The sequence below is a fragment of the Choloepus didactylus genome, chromosome 22 (assembly GCF_015220235.1).
Source record: "Choloepus didactylus isolate mChoDid1 chromosome 22, mChoDid1.pri, whole genome shotgun sequence".
NCBI classification, from domain to species: Eukaryota; Metazoa; Chordata; class Mammalia; order Pilosa; family Megalonychidae; genus Choloepus; species Choloepus didactylus.
Window position 1 is genome coordinate 21,446,990 of NC_051328.1, and position 23,460 is coordinate 21,470,449.

At 48.8% G+C, this 23,460-nt stretch overlaps 1 protein-coding gene across 2 annotated transcripts; it reads right to left on the reverse strand.

Annotated features, from left to right (window-relative positions):
• Positions 1-426: 426 nt before the first annotated feature.
• On the reverse strand, positions 427-22,584 carry TK2 (thymidine kinase 2). Of its 2 annotated transcripts, XM_037815620.1 has the most exons (10): positions 22,370-22,581; positions 21,568-21,605; positions 16,693-16,767; positions 14,795-14,848; positions 12,311-12,400; positions 10,176-10,249; positions 6,826-6,914; positions 6,147-6,226; positions 4,099-4,179; positions 427-3,010 (listed from the first exon to the last, which is right to left on the reverse strand). In XM_037815620.1, exons 1-10 carry the CDS (start codon positions 22,497-22,499, stop codon positions 2,912-2,914), a joined length of 810 nt encoding a protein of 269 aa, XP_037671548.1. In that variant the 5' UTR covers positions 22,500-22,581; the 3' UTR covers positions 427-2,911. The 2 variants fall into 2 exon arrangements, with proteins under 2 accessions (XP_037671548.1, XP_037671549.1); XM_037815621.1 differs by lacking the exon at positions 16,693-16,767 and having other exon boundaries at positions 22,370-22,584.
• Positions 22,585-23,460: the final 876 nt, after the last annotated feature.

Genomic DNA, 23,460 nt, shown 5'->3' on the forward strand with positions numbered 1-23,460 from the left:
AGTGAGCCACGCTGGTGAGAATGAGTCAGGGAACAAGGCCCTGGTGAGGAGATGGCTGAACCAGGGACATCACACACGGGGCTGCGACAGCACCGGGACATGGTAGCAGGGAGGAGGGGAGGCGTGGAAGCCGGTTCATGCAGCCCCTTTGCTGGGGATCAACTTCCCTCTTGCCTTTCCCACACTTGCCACGGCTCTGGCAAAGTCCTGCTGGAACCTTCCAGCCAATCTTAGCTGCGCCATGGAAGGGTCATTTCATCCACGTTTGAATTAAAGTGTGACTGGCAGGGGCGTGCCCTCATGCCAACCATAGCCAGTGCCGGTGCCCTCTTGGACAGCCTGGGACCCCGAAACCATGGAGTGCCACACCAGCCCCGGACACCTTGTATGAAAGAGAGAGAAAAAACAAACAACAACAAAAACAGGTACAAGAAATATTTTTTAATGGTTCTAAGGATATATTTTACACGTAAAATATAAACACTTAAATGTAAATTGGAATTATTTCACCAAAAGCTAACTGAAAATAAAGAAAATGTATATGCTGTTCAATATTAAAAAAAAAAAAAACAGCCCGGTCAAAGCAGCTGAGGCGGCTCTGGGTGCACTGACAACCACAATCTCAGCCTCGAGAAAGAATGTGGCGAACTGCCAGACCTGAAACATTCTTGCCCTGGCTTGCCCCCTCCTCAGGCTCTTCAGGGATCTTGCCATGCACCTCCCAGCCACTCCCAGGAATCCCTGGGGAATTTCCCCCTGGCTCCCGCATGCCATGTGCACTTACCCTGCCTCATAGCAAGATTCTACCTCCTGCTCCAGATCATTGCGTCCCCAGCCTCCACCCGCCCGGCCTGCCGCACAGGGAAGGCAGCCCCACGTGGGAGGGACGTGGCCGTGGCCTGATGCCAGCTGGGTTCCAGCTGTTTCACATGTGATCTCTGGGCTGGAAGGTTTTGGCAACCAGCCCAGCCACTGCTGGTGCACATGACATCCTCTTGGACCCAAACATACCATGCTGGAAAACACGGTGTTCAAACATTAAAAATGCATTATCCTACCAGCAAAAGGATGCTGCAGGGCGCTAAAATCACGGGGCACAGGGAGCACTACAAAATTAACATCAAGTTTTAGGTGAAGGATTTACTGGCTACTATACAATAAGATAAAAATCACATTTCCCTCAAAACAGATGCTCCAAATGAGCCATGGGGAAACTACAGGGCTGTTCATTTACAAAGTCTCCAAGACAGCATGTCTTGACTCCTGGGGGCGAGGGTCCCTGTCCACCCCAAACCATTTCCTGGTTAATCACTGATGTCTGGTCTGCAGATTTGGATGGACACAGGCCCTACTTGGCTCTGCTCATTCTGCCAACCCAGCCCAGGGATCCACCAAACAGGAAGAGCCAGGAATCAGACTCCTTGACCATTAGCACTCCCGCATGCTCAGGCTTCCTTTGGGACTGGACCAGCAGCAGCTTCGATGACCAACTGAAGAGTCAGAGGGTTGCAAACACAGATGCCCACATTCACACAGAGGCCGGGAGTGGCCTTCCCAACTTCATGTACGGCCAGATCCTGCTTGCTGAGAGGCCTCTGCATATTTCTCCAAAGTTCACAATTGACCCTCCCCAAGTTTGCAGCCAGTCTTCTTGCAGCATTCTCCATTCACCTACAAAATGTCAGGGGCACCAATGCTTCAAGAGCCTATGTTTGCAAACCCTGACTTTCCTGTCCAGACTGTCCCCAAAGGGAATTTCCTCCTTTCTCTTGTTTCTTACTTGATTCAAGACGCAGCTGTACCTTCTATGCAATGTTACAGCTGAGTGATGCTAAGATATTTTCTGAACCAATAAAGATGGTTTCACACTCTATGGCCTGAGGTATCCCCTCGGATGGTAAACATTTCAAAAAGACTTAAGGCCACATGTGTCTCTCCCTCTGAGCTACAAACGCTCAGTAATTACAAGGACAAAGCTCCTCCCACAAGGAGAGCAGGGAGTAAGGGAGCCCTGGAAGCCAGGGCTGGCTGCCCCTTGCTTAGCCTGGCACTGGTGAGCTGCCCAGGCACCAGAAGCCTGACATGGAATTGGCAGCAGCTCAAGAAGGACCTTCATCACCAAGCAAACCAAGCACCATTCAGGAGCCAATGCATGGTTTTTCTAAGGACATCGAAGTCCAGATGATAAGGTGGTAAACGCCACAGTGGCCTCATGCTGAGAAACCATGGAGCACTGGCTCAGGCCAAACACAGCACGATTTTGTGAAAGTCTAGAAATGCTGATTGCCCTTGAGAACTGCTCAAATAATGAATAAATGGTATTGGCTCCATGCACTACTGACTCTCCCTATGCAGATGCGAGGGTCCCCAGCAAGGAAAGGTAGGGCTGTGGGTGAAGAGATCATAGGACAAGGCAGCCTGAGGCAAACTTTTGGCATCGGCCAAAAGTCTGAATGTTGCCAGCTCCGTTGCACACTTGCTGTGTTACCCTGGAGAGTTCCTTAACCTCTCTGAGCTGTAGCTTCCTCACCTGGGATGTCAGAACACTACTCAACCTCCTGGGTGTCTGAAGGCTTACAGACAATGTGTAGACAGAGCCAGCATGGCGGTGGGCACACAGCAGGCGCTCAGACACGGGAAGTCCTTCCTAAGGGCTAGAGGGACTCAGCAGTGGGAAACAGCCAGGAGGGGTGTGTGGGGGGGGGGAGTGGGGAATGCAAGGCTGTGTGCACTGAAAGGCACAACAGACCCATTGGTCCCGTTTATCTTTACCCACAAGGGCCAGAGACCCTGGATGAAGACACATCAGGAAAATCAATCTGGCCAGACAGAAAGCACTCCAAAGAGTGGATTTTCCCAAATTACTCCTAATAGCTAACTTGGTGACCGCAGGTGTTTTGATGGCATGATCCTATGGACCACACTTCCGATTCTCTGGAGTTAATATTCGGTCCCGGTTTTGTTCGAAGAGTTCTAACATTTTCTGCATATTGTGGTCAGCTTCAATCACCTGGAAGTTAAACACACGGTCACAGAGCTGCACGTTACCTTAACAGATGGGGAGAGAGAGGTGGAGGCAGACAGGGGAAGACAAGCCCAAGGCCACAGGCAGGTCAAGAGGAAGAGTAGAGCCGGACACTCCCAGTTGTAGGTCAGTCTACATTCTCAACTAGACTTTTTTTACTTTAAGAACCCACCACCATGGTCCCCATGTGAGCTCATGAATCATTTTTTTTCCTCATTGATTTATACTGTCCAATTTTCTATAATGAATGAAAAAAACAATGAACTTTACCCTAAAAATCCACTACAGTAGTATCTCACTTTCCAGCAAACTCACTGCCTGGAAGAACTATGAATGAACAGTGTTTGAGCAGCACAAACAGATGTCCCCAAGGCCAGGCACAAAAATTCGTTTCTGGCCCTGGCTGGATCCCGTATCGTGGATCTATTTCTAAGGATCCTAGGTGTCTTTCTGACTGCCTGAGGAAATGCAGCAGCAGCAAATCAGAAAACAAAGGGATGGAGATGAGAGGAAGCACTGACAAAGGCAGGCACATCAGTACCATTTAGAAATGATACATGTCAGCAGGAGAAAAAAAGGTCACCGTAAAAAGCAAACCCAGCAACTCAGAGACATGAGCCGTCTGGGGCAAACAGCCCTACACCCATTACAGCCCAGAACAGCAACTGATGTTCTTTCTGATATCCCTGAGTCATCAAGAAAAGATGAAATGAGGCTCTGTATCATCCTACTGAAGAAGAAAAGGTCATATTGGAAATGTCCCAAATGGTTAAAACCAAAACCCAGGTCTAGAGGCTCCAGTCATCAGGCACGCTTCTTCCTTGACGATACTGGACAAGTGAGATGTGACGGTGACCACCAGGCATATTGACACTGGGGGGCATCACTTTCTCTCAGATCTGTCTAACTCCCTCTAAAACTCCATCCAGAAATGGGGACCATGAGAAAGAAAGAGCCCTTTCTCGTTTTCTTCCAACTTCTCAAGCTCTGAAAGACTCAACCCTACTTTGGTCTGTGGAATGGCTAGTATCCCTTCTGAAAAAGTCCCCACCCCCTAAGGGAGACAGACTTACCATAACAGGGGCTGCCACAGGGAAACGTCCTCCTTGGATGAGCCATTCCTCATAGAGGTGGTGAACAGCATCCAGGTATTCCTGCCAGGGATACCGCACAATCGCAGGCCGTCAGGAGTGAGGAGGGGAGCCAACCCCTCCCTCCAAGGGCCTCGAGCAGCTGGGGTGAAGTTGTCAATGATGACGGGGCAGTGACTTGGACAGAGGAACTCTGCAGCAGCCAAGCTGGCTCAGTGGGCAACAATGCACACGGCCGCACACCCCTGCCAGCCTGCCCGTGTGTTACAACAAAGTATCACTCCACTGCCCTGCGCGTGGCTCCAATTGTGTTGGGGGAGCATGATGCCTTCCGCTGGTGCCCTGAGTCAGTGTCAAGTCAAAAGGCAGGACCCTCCCATCTGGCTGTTCCCACCTACTGCCACTTCTCCAGCAGCAGGGCCCCACTTCCTTCACGTGGGGTCCACGGCCTCTCCCGGACCAGGAGTCCCAGCCCTGGGCAGCCTCTGAACCTTCCTCTCGGTCCCTCCCACCAAGAGGACTGCGGCCCTCACTGGCCTAGGAGCCCCATTCCCTCCTGCTTCCACCCTACCAGACGACTCATCACCTGGAGAGCCTCAAGACCACTGACTTCGGCTGGCCTGGCGAGCTGAAACCCAAGGGGAAGGGGCACAGACACTCTGTAGGCCATCTGTGCATCCATGCCAGGAGGGCTGGGTGGCACACACTACCCCCCGTGCCGGCCGATGGCTCCTGGCACCCACGGACACCTCAGCCAGCAGCATTCTATTTGCCAGCCCAGAAGCTCTCAGGGAAACTGCTGCTGCCTTTCTGTCCACCGCTGAGTTCTCCCTCAGCACCAGGAGACAGACTTGTCCCACAGACTCTGTCATGACTATTCTGACAATAGCTCGGATAACAGCTTGGAGGGACTCCAGACTTGGTATCTCTTTAAATCATCTGGCTCACCGCACAGGGCTGCCACGGCCCCGTCGCAGCATGGCCCAGCTCCGCTCTGTTACGTTCCTTCCTCCAATCACCCCTGTCTCCAGGATGTCTAAGGAGCTGCCTGGAGAGAGGTCCAAGCTATCATGGCTGGAATCTACCTTGCTGATGCCAGAGCAAAACCAGGCTGGGGAGGGACTCTGGAGCTGGACAGATCCCCTCTGACGTCCCACTGACTGGGTGCCTAGCCTCTGTCTGTGCACCTCCAGGGGCAGCTCTCAGCTTCTCTCACGTGGGCGTTCAGGTCACAGTCACTGAGCTGGGACACATGCAGACGAGGCAGAGAGGAATAAGATCTAATTGCAAGAAGCTCACCATACAGGAGGGGATAGGGAACAAACACATAAACAAATAATTTCAGTATTCTGTCTCAGAGCTGTGATCTCAATAAACCCAGGGGCTCAACGAGCAGAGTGGAGGGAAGGTCAAGGCTTCCTGGGGGACGTAACATCTGAGCAGAACCTTAAAGATGGAGGAAATCATTATGCAAAGGCACTTTTGTGGAACTCCATGGTGTGTGTGTGTGTGTATGTGTGTATGTGCAGCCACAACTAGTTCTTAATGGCCAGGACATGGAAGGCAAGAACTGAAAGAAGATAAAGCCAGAGAGGTAACTGGGTCCAGGTTGTACAGAGTCTTGAACACGAGGCTAGGAAGAGGGACTTTATCCTAGACAACAATGAGGCACTAAAGGGTTTTAGGATGGGAAACATCACTCCAGGCCAAAGTCGAGACACCTTCAGGAGGTGGAAGAGACAAGCCAGGGTGACACCTTGGCCTGGAAGGGAGGGGATGGCTCTGAGCATGGGGTGCAGGTGTCTGAGTCAGGGACCACAAGAAGTGAAGCAGATCTGCACACATCCCCACATGGGGTCCCTAGCTACCGAGGAAGTTCACACAGGCTCAGTTACTATAGGAAACTCCAACAGGCTCAGTTCCTATTTCTCTCTCTGTGGACAATGGCACAACGATCTTATGGTGGGTGAGGCCAGGCTGGGTTGGACAAGGCTTCCAGGTCTGTCTCTAACACAGCAGAGGGTTCTTACCAGTGGAATGACCTTCTCCTCTTCCCTGCATCTCATCTTTAACCTCTGGTAACAGGTCTCAGGAGTGGTCCGGAGATAAACTATGAGGTTTAAAACAAAAAAAATCACCGTTTACAGTTTGGAAGCAAAAGCCAAGGAGAGGGGAAGGAAGATATGCAGGCAAGGGGAGGAGAAAAACTTCTGCAAGCAGCACCAAGTAGAGAGATGACCAGGGTCAGCTCTCAGCTTGGCCCCTGGCCAGCTGTGTGGCTCAGCAGGCATTCTGACCCTCTTCACCTTATTTTCGTTCCATCTCCATGTCACCAGCACCGTGAGGTCACTGTGAGGTTGAGTGAGATTGCAGGCATAGACAGAGCTTTGCAGAGGGCCTGCCCCACAGGGGGTTCTCAGGCAATATCCAGGCTCTGTCCCTCTTCCCTCTCCTACAAACTAGAAAACCCCATCAAATCACAATGCATTCGGGTCTGAATGAAGCCGACCCGGGGAGAGCAACTGCGGGAACCAAGGCTAGGCTCTTCTCTATGAAGGACCAGAAGCCCCCGAATCCTGCATGCCCTTGGGGCAAAGGGTGAGTTAATGAGGGGAAGAATCCCTGTTAGCAAGTGCCCTGCCCACTGCCCCTGCAGGTCAGGGACCCACAGGAGAGCCCCAGGAGCTATCAGGGAGGAGCCCGTCTTACCTATCAAATCGACTGACACATCAATGTTCCTCACGATCCAGTCAAACCATTCTGACAAAACCACGTAGTCCACTTCCGGCATCTTCCCGCTGCAAAGAGAGAACCCAGAGTTACAAGGGCTTTACTCTGCCACAAGAAAGTCTCTAGGCTGCGCTGTTCTCCTGAAAGATCCGGGGGTGGCCTTTGTTGAAAGGGCACTGCCAAGAGCACCAAGGCCTGTAGGGATGACAAGGACCCTGACCTTCCATTGCCTGGGAATGGTTATGGTATAATTCAGCAAGTGTCATAGCACTGCCCAATGAGAGAATTCTTTTGGCAACTGAACTCCAAGCAGAGAAAGGAACTTTAAAGCTATCCCCTGAGAACAGGGACAGGGCACAGGCTGAGAGATGGAGCAGCGGCCGCCTGGGCCCCGGACAGCGATCACGGCACACACACTCGAGAGTCCCGGCTATGACCCAGCCCTGGGCCACACAGATGCACCTGTAGGGGCATGGAGCAAAGAGTTGGGATAAAGGCCTCAGGGCAAGGCACTATGACCCTCTAAAAACAGCGCTTCCTGCATGCCTGAGAAAAGGGCCATGGTAGCCGCCAGGGAATCCCAGGCCTCTCTAAGGCTTACTTTCCTGGGCTTTGTCTCTCCAGCTGGGCTGCAGCCTCTTTGTCTTCGGTAAAGCCCTACACATCTCCACGCTTTCCTCCCAACCCTCCAGCGGGGTAATGTGTACATTTTCCCACCTCTAGCCTTTGCCCTTGCTGGTCCCTTCCCTGGCACACCCTCCCCACCCTTGTCTGCCCATAAAGCACTGACCCAGCCTTCAGATTTGAAGCCTACTGCCTCCCAGGCAGACAGGCAATTGCCACTCCCGCAAAGCCCTCCCATGGCAACTTTACCAGGTGAGAAAGAAAGGGCAGGGGAAGGCAGCAGGGTCCTGCCCCGCTGCCAGCACCCCACTCCCACAACCCCCGGAGAGAAGAAAGAGAAAGTAAAAGCAGAAAGAGGCTTTTCTGCCACTGTCCAGCATCTCCCTTCCCAAACCTCAGGCGCAAGAGCTGAGCGGCTCCCAAGTGCCTGGCCCTGCGTCAGGCAAACATGCAGCTCCTCTCATCCTCATGGTACACCCAGGAGGCAGGGATGACCGTGCATGCTTTACCCAGGGGAAACTGAGGCTCAGCTTTCAGCAAAGGGGGAAACCGAGGCAGCTTTCCTGAGGTCACAAGCCTGGGAAAAGTCAGAGTCAGGAATGGGTCAAGGAAGGGTCCTTCAGACCCCAAATCTAAGGCTTAAAACATAGTCGTGCAAGACAAGCAACAATTGGCACAAATATTTGTGATGAACATGGCAGCCAAAGAGAGAGTAACTTGAAAACAGAAAACAAACCTGATGAGGAAAACACCACCTATCTCAATGTTTACAAATGTTTACAGGCAATTCACACAAAGAATGGCTAAAAGGTATCAAAAAAAAAAAAAAAATGCTTAGCTCACTGGTACTCAAAGGATAGCTAATTAGAAAAGAAGCTTGCAATACTTTATCTATTATGTTGTAAGTATTTTTTTCCTTTAAACTTTTAACTTTTAAATAATGCCAAACTTATAGGTCAGTAGTGAAAACAATACAAAATCCATACAGAGAACTCCAACACACCCCCATCCCCCAAATGCCCAGCTCCACCAGTTTTAACATTTTGCCATATTTGCCGTATCACTCTGTCAATCCATCTAACTGTTCCTCTATCTGTCTGTCTATTTATCAATCCAATTTCTGGACATCTATGTGCGGGTTGTATACACCATGCTCCTTGAACACTTAATACTGCCATGTTCATTTCCTAAGAATAAGGATATTCACTTATGTAACCACCTTAAGTACAGTTCTCAAGTTCAAGAAATTTAACATTGATAAAGCTTACATTCTATATCCCAGTGTCTTCCTACGTCTCAATAATGGCAATATGAGCCTTATCTCCTGCCTTGTTAGATCCCATCCAGGATCATCTATCACCTTTATTTTGGAAACATATATACAACATAAACTTTCCCATCTCAACCCCTCCCAAGCACACCATTCAGAGGGATTAATCACGTTCACCATGTTGTGGTCCCCTTGTCACCTTCCATTACTAAAACTTTCCCTCTCCCCCAATTTTCCATCTCCCCATTTTGCATTAACTCCCCATTTCCCCTACCTCCTACCCTGGGCAACCTGTACTGTAATTTCTGTCTCTATGAGCTTGCATATTCTCCAATATTTTCTTTTTCATTACTGTGAGGCTTAAATTTAACATCCTAAATTTATAACAATCTTGTGTGGTTTGATACCAACTTAACTTCATCAGCATGCACTGTGTTCCTGCACCCCTCTGTCCCTCAACCTTTATGTGGGTTCTTGTCATAAATTACATATTTATACATTATAGTAAGTCCAAAACTATTGATAATTATATTTTATGTATTTGCCTTTTAGATCCTATAGGAAGTTAAAGGTAAGTATTTTGATCTTAGCCAATGTTGCTGAGGGTGTGGAGGACAATCTGAGAACCTGCTGGTGATGATAAAAATGTAAACAGATATTATCCTTCTGGACGGCATTTGGGCAATATCTAGCAAAAAAAAAAAAAAAAAAAAAGCTCTAAACCATGCAAGCCAATATCACTTCTAGGAATTTATTTTGTGAAAATAATCACGGATGCCCACCATAGCACTGTTTAAAATACGGAAAAATTAAATCTTGGAACATCTATGTAATAGAAAACCATACAAGAACTGAAAAATGTCATAAAATAATATTTAATGATGGAGAAAATACTCAGAATCTAGTGGTCAATGAAAATAGTAGGATATAAAACTATGTGTACAGAATGACCCTATCCATATTTTTAAAAATATTCAGTCACACATTTTGAAAAATGATTGGAAAGAAAATCACCAAAATGTTAACAGTGCTTTTCTCTGAGAGTGCAGGTCTATGGGAGAACTTTATTTTTATGTTTTACTTTATACTTTTTGTATTTTCCAAATTTTAACAACATATTGGTTCTCAAATTGGGAGAAGAGCTTACTTATTTAAATATTTAAAGTGGTACCTAAAAACAAAAAAAAAAAAAGGAGGAAAGGAAGAAATCAAGAAAAGGAAGAGAGAGTGAAAGACAGATCTGGAGTCTACCCCTGGGTCCTCTAGGGGATGAGGGGATGATGCCAAAGGATGCCGTTACACAGCATGACTGCGGCAATAGATAACTGATACAACATTGTAGGCACTCAAAATCTGTCAATTGACTGGAAAAGCTCCAATTTCACTTCTAAAAATTAACAGTTTTATAAATTATCAATTGTACAAACTACAGTACCTTCTATACAGGTTTTCTACGAAAACATATCTTGCACTGTGAATCGACCTCTCCATCAACCGTACAGGCGACGTCTAGAGGAAAACAAAAAGTGATTTATTAACTCAGGCAAAGAAGAGGAGGCCAGGAAGCCTTGATAAATGCCTGTTACTCCTCCTGCCTGTGGTCTTTGCTGAAAACGAGAATTCAGAAGCGGTGGGAAGGGAAAGGCAGTCACCAGAGAACCCCTGTGTCGGAGTGTCTGACCTCAGGCTCCCCTATACCCCTCCCTCCGACCTGGGCCCTGCCTATACACTGAAGCTGACTGAACAGCACAGCAACACGAGGGCTGAGGGCTCGTCAGCAGCCTCTTCCACAGGAGAAGTGAGGCTCAACTGGGAAAGTGCTGCTAATACAAGTCCTGTCCAGAGGCAAAGTGTGGGGATTATTATGGACCTAAATGTCTGCATGGTGAATTTGCCTAAGTGGGGGGATCTGTACACCTCAGCTAGAGCCTGGAGAGGCTGAGGTTCTGGGGACTCTGACACTGGGGCTAAGGGTCTGGCTTTCTGGAACCCCACAGGATGCCAGACCTGCCAACTTTGCTGCCTCCTCACAGGCCGGTGTGGGGATCACTGCAGCCCTTTAGAAAGTGGGAAAGACTAATCCAGGCTCAGGCAGCTGTAACTACAGTAACTATAGTAACAGAGGGAGCAGGATGGGGCTGACAATGCCTCTCTTTGCCAGGGTGCCCATGCCCTCCATGGATGAGCATTCCCTTGTCCACAGTGTCTCTTAGGGGAGCAGAAGGGGTTCTCATCCTTGACCCCAAGTGGCAAATACTGCTCTCTTCATCATCACTGGCAATCATAGCACCCATGGCACCTGGACCAGCAAATAAGACAGATTCAAAGCCATAACCCAGGAATTTCCCAACTCTCTCCCTGCTTGTCTGTCTGTCCATCTGTCCTCTGTCCATCCATCTTCTTTTCCATTTTCCCGTCCGATCTCTCTCTACTTATGCTCGTCCATCTTTTTCTAGTTCCCCATTCATCCATTACCTTCTTTCTGCTCATCTTTCCCAATCTGTGTATCTCTCTCTCCTACATGGTAGATTTCCTTAAATGGAAGAACACACTTATATCCCATCTTATTTAGCCTTTAAGATATATCAGGGTTGCAACTGAGTGCCCACTGAAGAAAAGTAGGATAGACAAAGGGAAAAAGCACCAATTTCAGATCCTCTGACCTGTATCTTTTAAACAGAGACTTGGGAAAACAGAAATTCATATTCACCAAAAAGGTTCGGTTCACACCTTTACATTTTTAAAGAAGTAGATCTGTAGAAGAATTTGCAGCTGCCTGAGCCTGGATTAAGCCATCCAGGTCCAACGGCTTTGTCAAGAATGACTGACTGCAGGCACATCCCTCCTCCTTCAAGGAGAGCTTCCAAAGCCAGTGTCTTAGGTTGTGCTTGCAATTTTAAGCCACAGGTGCCCAACAGAATCTCCTTGGCGGCCGTTTCTTCTAAGAGACTCTGACCCCATGCACAACCCCGCTGACAGAATGGGCCCAAGCAGCCATGTCTGTGTCCAATCATCCTGTCGTGACACCTGATTGGCCCAGGGCTTGACACACAATTCAAACTGAGCCAATCAGCTTCTTTCATGAATGTGAGCTAATAGCCAGATCCTGCATTAGACCAGTGGTTCTCAAACTTTAATGTGGAACAAAACCACCTGGAGGGCTTGATGAAATACAGATTGCTGGGCCCCATCCCCAGAATTCCTGATGCAGCAGGTGGGGCCAGAGAATCCACATTTCTAACAAGTCCCCAGATGCTGCTGCTGATGCTGGTCCAGGGACTGCAATTCGGGAAGAATTGAGTTAAGTGGTGTCAAGCCCAGGAGCATTGGAGTCATAAAGACAAGCTCAGAGCAGCTCCACAGCAACTACTTGGCCAGCTGAAGCGGGTGGGTGGGGGCCCTGGAGGCTGATCCTCAGAGAGCTGCAGGATGCGACACCTTGGCCCCTGAGACAGAGACGATGCTGAAGGCCCAGCTGAGCTTCCTCATGAGGTTTCCCTTCCTTACAACCACACACCCCTGACTTGAAGATATTTTTAAGATGGTTAAAACTGAGCATCTGAGAAATACCTGAGGACGAGTATGTTGGTCCAACATGGTGAGCTGCACATACGTCTGCAGCGTGAGGCCCCACCGACAGGCATCGCGGTACATCAGACCCTGCAGGAGGGAGCACACAGCACTTCACTTTCAGTGGCATCTGTGGAACCCCAGTCTAATTGGTCACTGACAGCCATCTCATGAAACCTACATGGGACTGGGCTGGGCAGACGTGGACACAACCTGGTTGCAGGACCCTCAGAACAGGGCGGGCAGAAGACAGACACCAGAGCAATGACGGAAGAGCCCAGGAACAGCTATAGTGGGAGGCTAGTTAAACTCCCAGGGAACATTCTTTCAGTCACTCAGTAAACGTTCACTGAGCCCCCTGCAGTCTGTTCTGTACCTCGCAGCCAAAGGGAACCTGTAAAATCTAATCAGTTAAACCTAAATCACTGAGAACCTGCCAGTGGCTTCCCATTGCACTCAAAATGAAATCCAAAGCCCCCAACACAGCCCCCAGGGCCCTAGAGAATTATTTCCACCTTCTGTCTTCTCCTACCATTCTCCCTCTGGCTCAGTCTGCTTCTGACTACATGAGCCTCTCTCCTCAGTGCTCCCCAAACATGCCGTGCACGATCTCACCTCAGGGCCTTTACACTCGCTGTTCCTTCTGTCTTGATGACCTTCCTGCAGATAACTGCCCTGCTCACTCCCTCACTGTGCTTAGGTCTCCACTCAAATGCACCTCATCAGAGATGCCTTCCCCCACTATCCTATCTAAAATAGAAGATGGCCCTCCAACATCACCCTCTATCGCCTGTAGATACAAAACACTTCATGCCCCATATCCTACCTGCCAACAATCTTGTTCTGGTTTTTTTTTCTCTCTCTCTCTCTCAATGCTAACTAATGAAACTGCAGTGCTCCACACTAAAAACTGCAGACCCTCCTAACTGTGGGTGAAAGAAAATCTCAGAAAGGTTAGGAAAATCACCATCTTGCTCCACGGCTTCAGAAACAGACACCTTTCTGCATCAGAAAACCAATACAGATAAATTGATGAATTGCGACTGTTCTCAAAAGTATCAGTCCTGCTCTTCTGTCCAGAGTGGGAACTTGTGTAAAAATATCAGATTCAGCTGTTATTTTTTACTATAAATTCTCACTGGAAGTGTTATTTGTACCAAGGATACTCAGACTTCTGAGACTATGACTCTTCCGTCAAATGTCACCTAAAACCCCTACTGCCTAGTAGTCTTCCTTAATAACCCAGTCCTGGTTCCGCCCTGTTTCCTAGAGAATGGAAATGTTTCTGAGGTTTCTTTGTTAAACCCAGAGAGAAGGATGGTGTTCCATTCTTCTCCCACACACACCAAGGGGATATTCCTTTAATGACTCTGGGATTCTTTATTCAAACAAAGACTCAGGGTTTGCCTTATTTATGTAACATCTTTTTACTTGCTTTAGCTTTCTTCTTTGCTCTTATCACCACACAATATATTATACACTTATTTGTCTTCTGCCTCTTCCCACTGGAGTACTCAGGCAAAGAGAACAGAAGCTTTATGTTGCTCACTGCCACATCCCCAGACTAGAATAGTGTCTGACGCATGCAATAAATATTGATTAAATGAATAAATGAACAAGCACCTACTATGTGCTAGGCAGTGTGCTATGTTCTAGCAAACAACAGTGAGCCAGAAGAGACACGGTCCCTGTCCCTAATGGAACACAGAGTCTACTGAACCCCATGAGGAGACGCCACCTGTGCCTCTACAAATGAGGCGGCAGCACAGGTTTCAGAGTCCAAGGTTCAAACCTGGATCAGTCTTTTTCTAGCTGTGTGCCTCTGGGCAACTCATCTGAGCTTCAGTCTCCTCACGTGGAAATGAGACTAATGTTACCTATGTCATGGGGCAGGATCCCAGAATCCACACCCCATTCTTAAGCGCCATCTTGCAGCACTCAGACTGCATCCATCTCTCTCAGGGAGCCAGAACAGAGCCACCAGCATGGGGAAAGAAGGGGAAGGGCACAGGCACACTGTAGCCCCTACCTGCTACGTCTGCCTTTGGGGAATCAGACAGGTGGCTGCACGGTGAGCCAGAGGGAGTCCCTGTCCTTGGACTTGCCAAGTGCATCCCAAATTAGGTGTTTACCATGGAGCATGGTTATTTGGAGATAGGTCCTGGGGGGCTAGGCCTGAGGAGACCTGGGTTCTGATGAGTTTCTTTTAGGAGAGGGTGGGGGTGGAATGAGCAGCAGGAGACAGACACTGGGTAGCTGAAGCCAGGCCACTCAGGACTCTGCATACACCCCGCCAGGCCTCAGAGATCCTTCATCTCAGAACACCGACATGCTGCCATCGTCCCCGCCCTCTCTTCCTCCATGTAACAATAAGGAAAGTCCCCAGGCGGGATGCCAGATCAGGCTTGTGCTCAGGCATCAGCCTCACCCCTCCCAGTTGCTTGGGAGGAAGCTGGTGGCTCATGAAGGAAACAACCCACTCACCAGAAGGTTATGGCCATGGACATTTCTCCACTTGGGCACAGGCTCCGTCAACACCTGGAAGGGAAGGAAACATCAGAGAGCTGCCGTTCCTTAGTTCTGAGCTCTGCGAACATGTATGAGTGTTGGGAGAGGGCCAGAGAGAAAGAAAGGGAGGAAGGGAAGGGAGGGCAAGACAATCAAGATTCAGGCACCCAGAGCAACTCCCTCCTTGAGGCTGCAACACCATCCAGACATGGCGCCCTCGTGTAGCTTCCAGAAATGACCTGAGAACAAGTTTACCCATTCCTGTACCCACATAATGGCACATGCCCTCTCTCGGGCTGCCCTGGGAGGTCCCCAAGGGCAAGGCTGGCTGTCTCAATCTTTTCTCCACGTGCTCTGCCCCAGCCCTTACTGCCCACCACGTTGGGGGCCTCCAGGGACCAGGAGGGAAGCCAAACAGACCTGGACTTGAAATCCAGCTTCACCACTTGGGAGCTCTTCTGGCCTCGGCAGGTCACCATGCCTCGGTCTCCACCTGCTTATCTGCATTGGGCACACCGATAGCTAAGAGCCCATATTTCTTTTGTACTCTCCCTGTCTCACCGGTTTGGCAGGTATTCTCTCCCACTGATCCAACTCGTTTGTGCCTTTTAGATGACTGCCAACTTCTCCAACATCCTATGTCTCCTGAGACACAGATCTGACCCTCAGTTAGGCATTTCTAGAAACTCCATCTGTGGGCAGGGCAGGGCAGGGCTAAACTCTCAGATCTGGGACCCTTCACCTCCCCTAATCCCAGTCAGTGCAAGAGCTTTTCTGGGTGTGCAGATGCGTGCTATGAAGGATTTAAATGGTGTGCTTAGGGCCAAGATTTTTGAGAGTACCCAAATCTATCTGGGGACATTCAGAGCACACATGAGCAGGTGCCATAAAGCAATGCATGGGATCTCTTTAGAGCACCCACCCCGACCCTTCACACCTCTGTGCCTTTGCTCTTGCTGTTCCTTCTGCCCAGTATGCCCCCCCACCCCACTTCACATCAACTTCCATTGCATGGAAAACTCCATACATCCTTCAAAACCCAGGGCAAATAGCCTGTCGTCTGTGACTCGTTCTGTCCTTCCAAACCCCCTCTTCTTCTTTTGGGAAGAAAGGAAGGAGGGAGAGAAGGAAGAAGGAAGATGACCAAATGACTATAAAGGAAGGAAAATTTTAGCATCCATAGTAAAAAAAAAGACTCACGAAAAGAGAAAAGTAGACCACTCAAATCTAGCACAAGGATGAAGGGTCAAGGTTGTAGGGCAGAGATGGTTCTTAAGTATCTGCAAGGTTATTAAATGTTTAAAAAGCTAGAACTCATATCTCCTATTAATTGGCTTATGCATGGGACACTGTTTGGAACACTGATGTCTAAAATGTAACACAGTGACATTCTAGTTGTGCTCAATGATTCTGACCCTTCTTCTTTCATATCTCGTAGACTCCCTTCCTAACCAGACTGTGAGAAGGTCTACACCTGCCCTGTCCAACAAACTGTCCACAAGCCTCCAGTGGCTTTTAAGAATTTGAGATGAAACTAGTCCAAATTGAGAAATGCTCTACGTGTAAAATGCACACCAGATTTCAAAGACTTAGTATGAAAAACAAAATGCAAATAGCAAATTGACAATTATGTTTTATTAATGACATGATGATATTTTAGATATATTAGGTTAAATAAAATTTATCACTAAAATTGATTTCACCTGTTATGTTTTACTTTTCTTTATGAGGCTACCAGGTAATTTTAAATTACATATGTGGTTTGCATTTGTGGCTGGTATTATATTTCTCTTGGACCAGGCTGGTCTACAGCCTCCATCAATTACTCCCTGAGGCTTTCTTACTTTACTTGGACCCTGGTGTGGAGGCCGTACCTCAATGTCTGTTGTACTGGCGAAGAACTCTAGGCACGTCGTCTTTCCACTTGCAATATTGCCCTCAACACAGATCTGGCAAAAGACACGTGTATGTTAGAACCAGAAATCAAGTGCCTGGGGGAACATCAGGGCTGATGTCTATGGAAGGGCTCAGGAACTAGCATAATCGGTTCAGCCCAAGACTTCAACATGTAAACCAAAAACCCTCCTCAGGAAAACCCAAGGTCCTATTGTTACTAATAAAGAAACCAATCCTCCCACTCAGTGGCAGTCTCAAGGCCCACCACTGGTAGCCCCCAGGCCACTCCCTTGCAGAGCAGACCCTCCCTATGTCAGCTCCTGGAGCATGCTCAAGTTGCCCACCCACCATCACACCATCCTTTCCCAGCTCAACCCCCCAGACTATAGACTGTTAGGTTTCAGGCATGTGTCCTGCCTCCCCAACCAGAGCCTAAAGCTGAGGTCAGGAAGCATGTGTATGATGTCTAGAACCTAACTCTGTGCAGAATAAAGCTCACAGTTACTGGTTAGAAGGTATTAGGAAAGGGGAGAAGAAAAAAGAGCAAGGACTTGGCTGAGCACCTTGTTGTGAGTCAGGTCCTGAGCCAGGTTAACATACACTGTTATCGCACTTAATCTCGCCAGAGGCTGAGAAGTGAGCCTTAATATTTTTCACAGAAGAGAAAATTGAGGCTTACAGAAGGGAATAAAGCAGGGAGCACAACTTGAACCTCATGCTGGCTGCACCGGGGCGGGGGTGGGGGTGGGGGTGGGGGGGTGGTACGCGCACAGCCACCTGGGGTCTGTCTACACCAAGACCAAGGAGGCTCCTACAAATAACTCATTGTAGGGGAAGGAAGTATGCTAGGCAGAGGCTCTCAGCCTTGACCATACATTAGAATCACCTGGGAGCTTTTCAAAGACTCTCTACACCAATCTCTGAGGGTAAGACTTGGGGGTCAGTACCTTTTAAAGCTCTCCAGGTGATTTCAATGTGCAGGCAAGGCTGAATACCACTTGCTTAGGGCAGGGTTTCTCACAGGCACCCTGCTTCAGGATTGCCAGGGCAGCTTGTTAAGCTTGAGGATCCAAGTAGCACCCAGGCCCTTGAAATTACACCCTGGGTTGGGGCCCTCACACCTGCTGCCCAGAGACTCTGACAAAGCTCTGCTCAGCCACGGATTTCCAGGTGACACATGCCAAGTGACTGGCTCCAGCACATCATGGGGCAGCTCTACAGCCATAAGACTTGAGAACACACACTGGATGCCCCGGAGGGTACACATAGGAAAACCAGTCCTGCTGCACGGTGGCCTGTTCCTTTACACGCAGGGTGGAGGTACCGAGAAAAAAGTGGTCCACTTAGGTAACCTGCCCAAGGCACCAGGCCTGGCAAGGGAAAGAGCTGGAATTTACACCCAGACCTGAGAGTTTCCTTCTCATGACTCCCACGAGGAGCCTCTGTCACACTAGGGTAAAACACTAGATGAGACAGTGGATCAGCGGGCTGGCCTCACCTCACCTGGCCAGCCCACATCAGTCTGCTGCGAAGGCCTGCTCCCGCCCAATCCTAACAGGTATCCCACAGAGCTGACCGAGTTCCAGCCAGGCTCAGGTCCCTGCCTGCCCTCTCCTTTAGAACCCCCAAAATACAAAATAAGGGCATGAAAGGGCACAGACAGACCCCATTAGGGTGTTAATGGATTTTATTTTTTGTTGTTCTTTAAACGAACAACTTGTCCTCCTCCTAGATATTTAGAAAGAGCTCAGTCTAGACATTCTCCACAGACACAGGCTTTCTGTCTTTCCTGTTCATTGGAAAGACTTTAACATGTTGTTCAGGTGCAACCTTCTTCCAAAAGTACTTGTTCCTATTCCCACCATGAAATCCTGAAGAGTTGGTAAATCTAAGGTCTTGCATGAGCTCAGCCAATAAAGCAGACAAGGCATGAAGAATCTCACAGAGGTCCCCAGTCATGGAAGGAAGAGAGAGGAGTAGGCAAGGGAGGTCTTTAAAGTTCTTTGTAAAACAACATCTAAAAATATTATAAGAGTGCATGCTTACTGAAGAAAATAGAGACACTGATAAAGTAGAAAATATTGCCCATAATCCCACCATGGAGAAGTAAACATTAAATTTGAGGATATTTCACGCAAATATTATTTTCCATACAGATTTATCATCTTTGAGAGTCTTTCAGCTGTTTTTTTGAAACCTTTTATGTACTAGGGGTGTCTAACGTGTGCTCAGCAACCCATCCCAGCACCCACAGAGGAAAGGAACAGGCAATTACAAGAAAAGGGGATGTTTGCATGCTGGGGCCCAGAGACTAACGGATGTGCCAAAATTTACCACCACTTCCCTTAGCTGTTGGGACTTGATTCCAAATTCCCAGGATTATAGCTGAAGTGTGATGAACCACCGACCCTTATTTTTAGGTGACATTTAATCTTTCTCACTGCAGGAAATACAGAGAACTAAAAGAAGACAATAAATCAACTCAATCCCAGAGAAAGCCTCCACTTAGAAGATGTTTAATAAAAACTAAATGTCCTAGCAGCAAAGGATTCTGGGCTACAAAACTCCCACCAGACCAGGCAAAATAGATGTGGTCCCATTAAAGAGCCTGAGAAACATGCAATAACAAGGAAGCTTGCCCAAATGTCCAAAACTGGTGAATGGATAAACAAAGTGTGCTATGTCCATACAATGGAATACTATTTTACAATAAAAAGGAACCAAGTGCAATAGATGGTACCATATACACGAGCTTCAAAAACAGGCAGCTCAGTGAAAGAAGACAGTCACAAAAGACTACGTTATATAATTCCCTTTATATGAAATGTCCAGAAAAGGCAAATCTGAAGAGATAGGAAGTAGATTAGTGTTTGCTGGGGGCTGAGGAGTAGCTGCAAATGGGTACAGGGTTTCTTTATGGAGTGATGTAAATGTTCTAAAATTAGATCGTGGTGCTGCGCAATTCTGTAAATTCCCTAAAAATCATTGAACTGTATATTTAAAATGGGTGAACTTTATTGCAAGTAAATTATAGCTCAATAAAGCTGCATTTTTAAAAGAATTCTGCTCAATTTCATTCAACAATTGGAGAACTAAGAACAGATTCCCCAGTCCCCTATTCTCAGCTCTATTCCAGCCCCAAACTCACACTCTCTCTGTCATACATACCCATTGTCAACATCCCCACAACTTTTCCTAACCAGACTAAGAATCTCTGCATTAACAGTTTGTAATATTTCTTCCCTACCTTTTACCCAAGGAGAGTTTATTATTTTCATTTGGATAACACTTCAGGTATTTGTATCTTTTTTGTCATCTTTTACATAGTGATCAATTTTATTGTGTGTGTGTATTTATATATATATATATATACACACACACAATAAAATTGTGCTATGACAATTTTATTGTCTGAGAAGTGGACCAGCTCAGGCTGTGTGAGGCCCCTCACCCTCAGGCCCTCCCCAGCTGCCTTCTCGGGGACTGGCCCCCAGCCTCAGGCCTGCAGGACCCTCTGCCTCCAACATTCCTGCCTTGCCCTCTCCTCCATCCTGCTCAAGGCCCCCCTCGGGCAAGGATCTCTGGAATCCACCCCTCACTTACACACCATCTCCCTCATCCCGCCCCCTTCCTCCACCCACGTGTTCTCACAATCCTCAAACTGCTGTACTTAGATCCATCACTGCCCTGCTTACTGTTACCTTTCCCATCAAATCTCAGGCTCCCTAACAACAGGGGCTCTTTGATTCTCCCATGCCCAGGTGCTGGCCCAGTGCCTCCCACACAGGACCTTGACTTGAACGGATATGGTTAAGAACAGCCCTGGGCCCAAACCACTTTCTACTGGGTGCTCCACTCCACTTCCTACCTACTATGTGCACAGGGACATATCAGACCATCCTGGAAAAGCACTGAGAACAGGCCTGGCTCTCATCAATGCTGGCACACTAATTAATAATACAACAGTGCATCATTCCCATCTAGCTCAATTTAGCATCCCGTTCCCTTTCTGTGGTGTCTACTGCCATTCTCTACCCCACCTTATTTCCAACAAACTTCAAGCACTTCAATCCCCAGGCTTCTCTGTGTGACTTCACTCCTTCCCAGGTCCTCTCCATCACCCTGAGTTCCCCAAAGGGCCTGCAAGTACCTTCCACCCTCTGCAGATCCTAGCCCCAGTACACCCATAGCTCCCAGCCACAGGAGCTACCAACCTCCAGGTCCTGTAAGGAATTGAGCCCCTGGATTGATGGTGCCAACCCCACTCCCACCCCAACCAGCTAAAGCCTCCAACATCCCAGTGGACAGGTCCCACCTGACCCTCCCTGACCTCCATCCCACACCAGCCAGAACCCACTCCAGAGCCAGCATCTCAAAGTCACTGTGCTGGCTGAACCCACATCTAGGGGCCCTCATGGATTCTCCCTGATCTCCCACCCACTCACCAGCCTGAGCCTGAGGTCAGGGGAAGAGGATGTGTCAGTAGTCCTTCCCTCTAATCTGGACTGCTAACTCCCAATACCAGGTAAAAACCTTCCCCACACCAGGACAAGCCATTTTTTTTCCAAATCCTTTTGTTAATCATTCTTCAAGCTTAACAGTCCAAATCTACCTGAAAGATCTGAATACACATATGCCCCTATCTGTGCAGACTCCAGGAAGACATCCAAGAAACTGGCAACAGAAGTGGCCTCTGGGGAGAGAGTCCCAGGCCCAGGGATGGAGATAGACTTCCTTATCCCTGCAGATCCTCTTGTATTTCATTTATTCCTACCTGCGCATATTCCTTCACTCCCCTCCTCCAAAAACATAAATATTATCCTACACCGGAACAGATACAAAGAGGGACTTACCACTGATTTTTTCGCTTTTTCATTTTCTCTATCTTTATCTACAAAAGAAGGAAATCAACTTTTGAACTTCGTTTTAAACAATTCACTCTTCTTTGCCCTAATTTGCTAAACCACCACAAAAACGATAATTTGTATGCTGGCTCCCCGGCCTACAAGTGTTTTCCAAAGACTCGTGGGAGCCTCCACGGGTGGATGAAGACAGACGAGCCCCTGTGTGTACCTGTGGGGGTCACCGCCACTGCTGCCTGGGATCCTGTTGCATGTCTGGGCCCAACAGAGCTCAGCTTCTTTCACTGCATATTCTACTTTTCATTTTCCACATATTTTATATTTACGATGTTCACAGATGTGTGTCCGCTCATTGTGCACGGGTAAGAGTGGGCAGCGGACATGGGTTTCTGTCCAAGACCCAGTTTCTCCTGTAGGCCCAGGGCTGGCATCGCTGTCCACACAGCCCCCAAGTGGCCTCTGAACAGCCTGACGCCAATGAACGCCAGAATTCAGCGGTTATGTTTAATGCGACTTCGGAAGAGTGGGTCGGGGAACTAGAATCTGGGCCGGGAAGTTCGGGGAGGGGATTCCTTCTGCTCTTTAGGGCCCCTCTTAGAGACACTCTCCCCAGCCCAGAACAGGGGATGCGCCTGCAGCCCCATCGGCCCCGCCCTCCCGCGGCCGGCGGTTACGAAATCCCCGCGCCTCGGAGGAGGAGTATCGGGTTTCTGCAAGCGGGATGTGGGGGGAAGGCCGGTGAGCGCCCAGGCGCTGGGGACGCAAGCGAGGTGGAAACAAAGAAGCGAGTTACCCGCAGGCCACGCCCGGCGCTGCGTCCCCCGTGGCCCGGGACCCGGGACGGAGCTTCCAAGGTTCCGAAGTCCCGACCGCGCGCGACGCAGCGCCCGCGCAGCCCAGCTCCGCAGCGGCCGCAGCAGCATGCCCCGGCGGGCGGATCCTGCGGGACCGGGGTTTTCTTCCGGTGCGAGCCGGCGCCAGCGTGGCCCTGCAGCGGTCCGGCCTCAGCAGGTCTTAAAGAGACCCCGCCGCATTTCACCTGCTCACCGCCAGGGAACGTAAGTCAACGTCAGGGGCTGCCCGTTTGCAGCCAGAAAATCTTCTAGCCTCTGGGACGCTGGCAGAAGGTACTCTTGACTTGGCAAGACCCAGAGATGGATGGCTAGTAAACCGGCGACTGATTGGTTGGTTAATTATTAGAAATTACCTAAATGAGCACCTACTCTATCCAGGCACCTCGGGCGCGCGTGCGGGTACACACGTGGTGTCACTTATTCCTTCGTGCAGGTAGATAATGTCATTCCCATGCTCTGAGAGGACACTAGGAGAATTAAGTAACTTTCTCAAAATGATAAGGAACATCAAGTGGCGGATCCAGAATTCTAGCCCATCTGTCTCGCTTCACAGTCCACATTCTTTCCTCCTGAATTTTAACATTCCCAGGGTATAGACTGTAAATGTACAAGGTCCCTCAGGAAGGTGTGACCAGTATTCCACCTGGACTGACAAATGTGGAGTGGGGAGAAAGCCGGAAAATCCCATCCATGGTCAGTAGCAAAAATTCAGCCTGGAGGCATGGGGTAAACAGGCTCAGGAGCAGTCACAGTGTGTGAATACCTTCCAGTGCCTGCACCAAGGCGTTTCTCACTTCTCTCAGGAAGGCAAGATGTGAGGGGTCACCTCTAGAGCAGGGAGAAAGAAACTGTTAGATCCCAGAAAGAAAGGAACTAACATGTAGAAGGAGTTTCTAGCCCAGAGGCCCCGCAGGTTATCTCACAGAAAACAGGCGCCCCATAAACTAAAGAAGGAAGGCTGTTTAAGGCTGTCCCCGCCACAGTGGTGCCCCAACCCCAAAAGGCAGGTAAAAGCAAGATCAGGTATTTC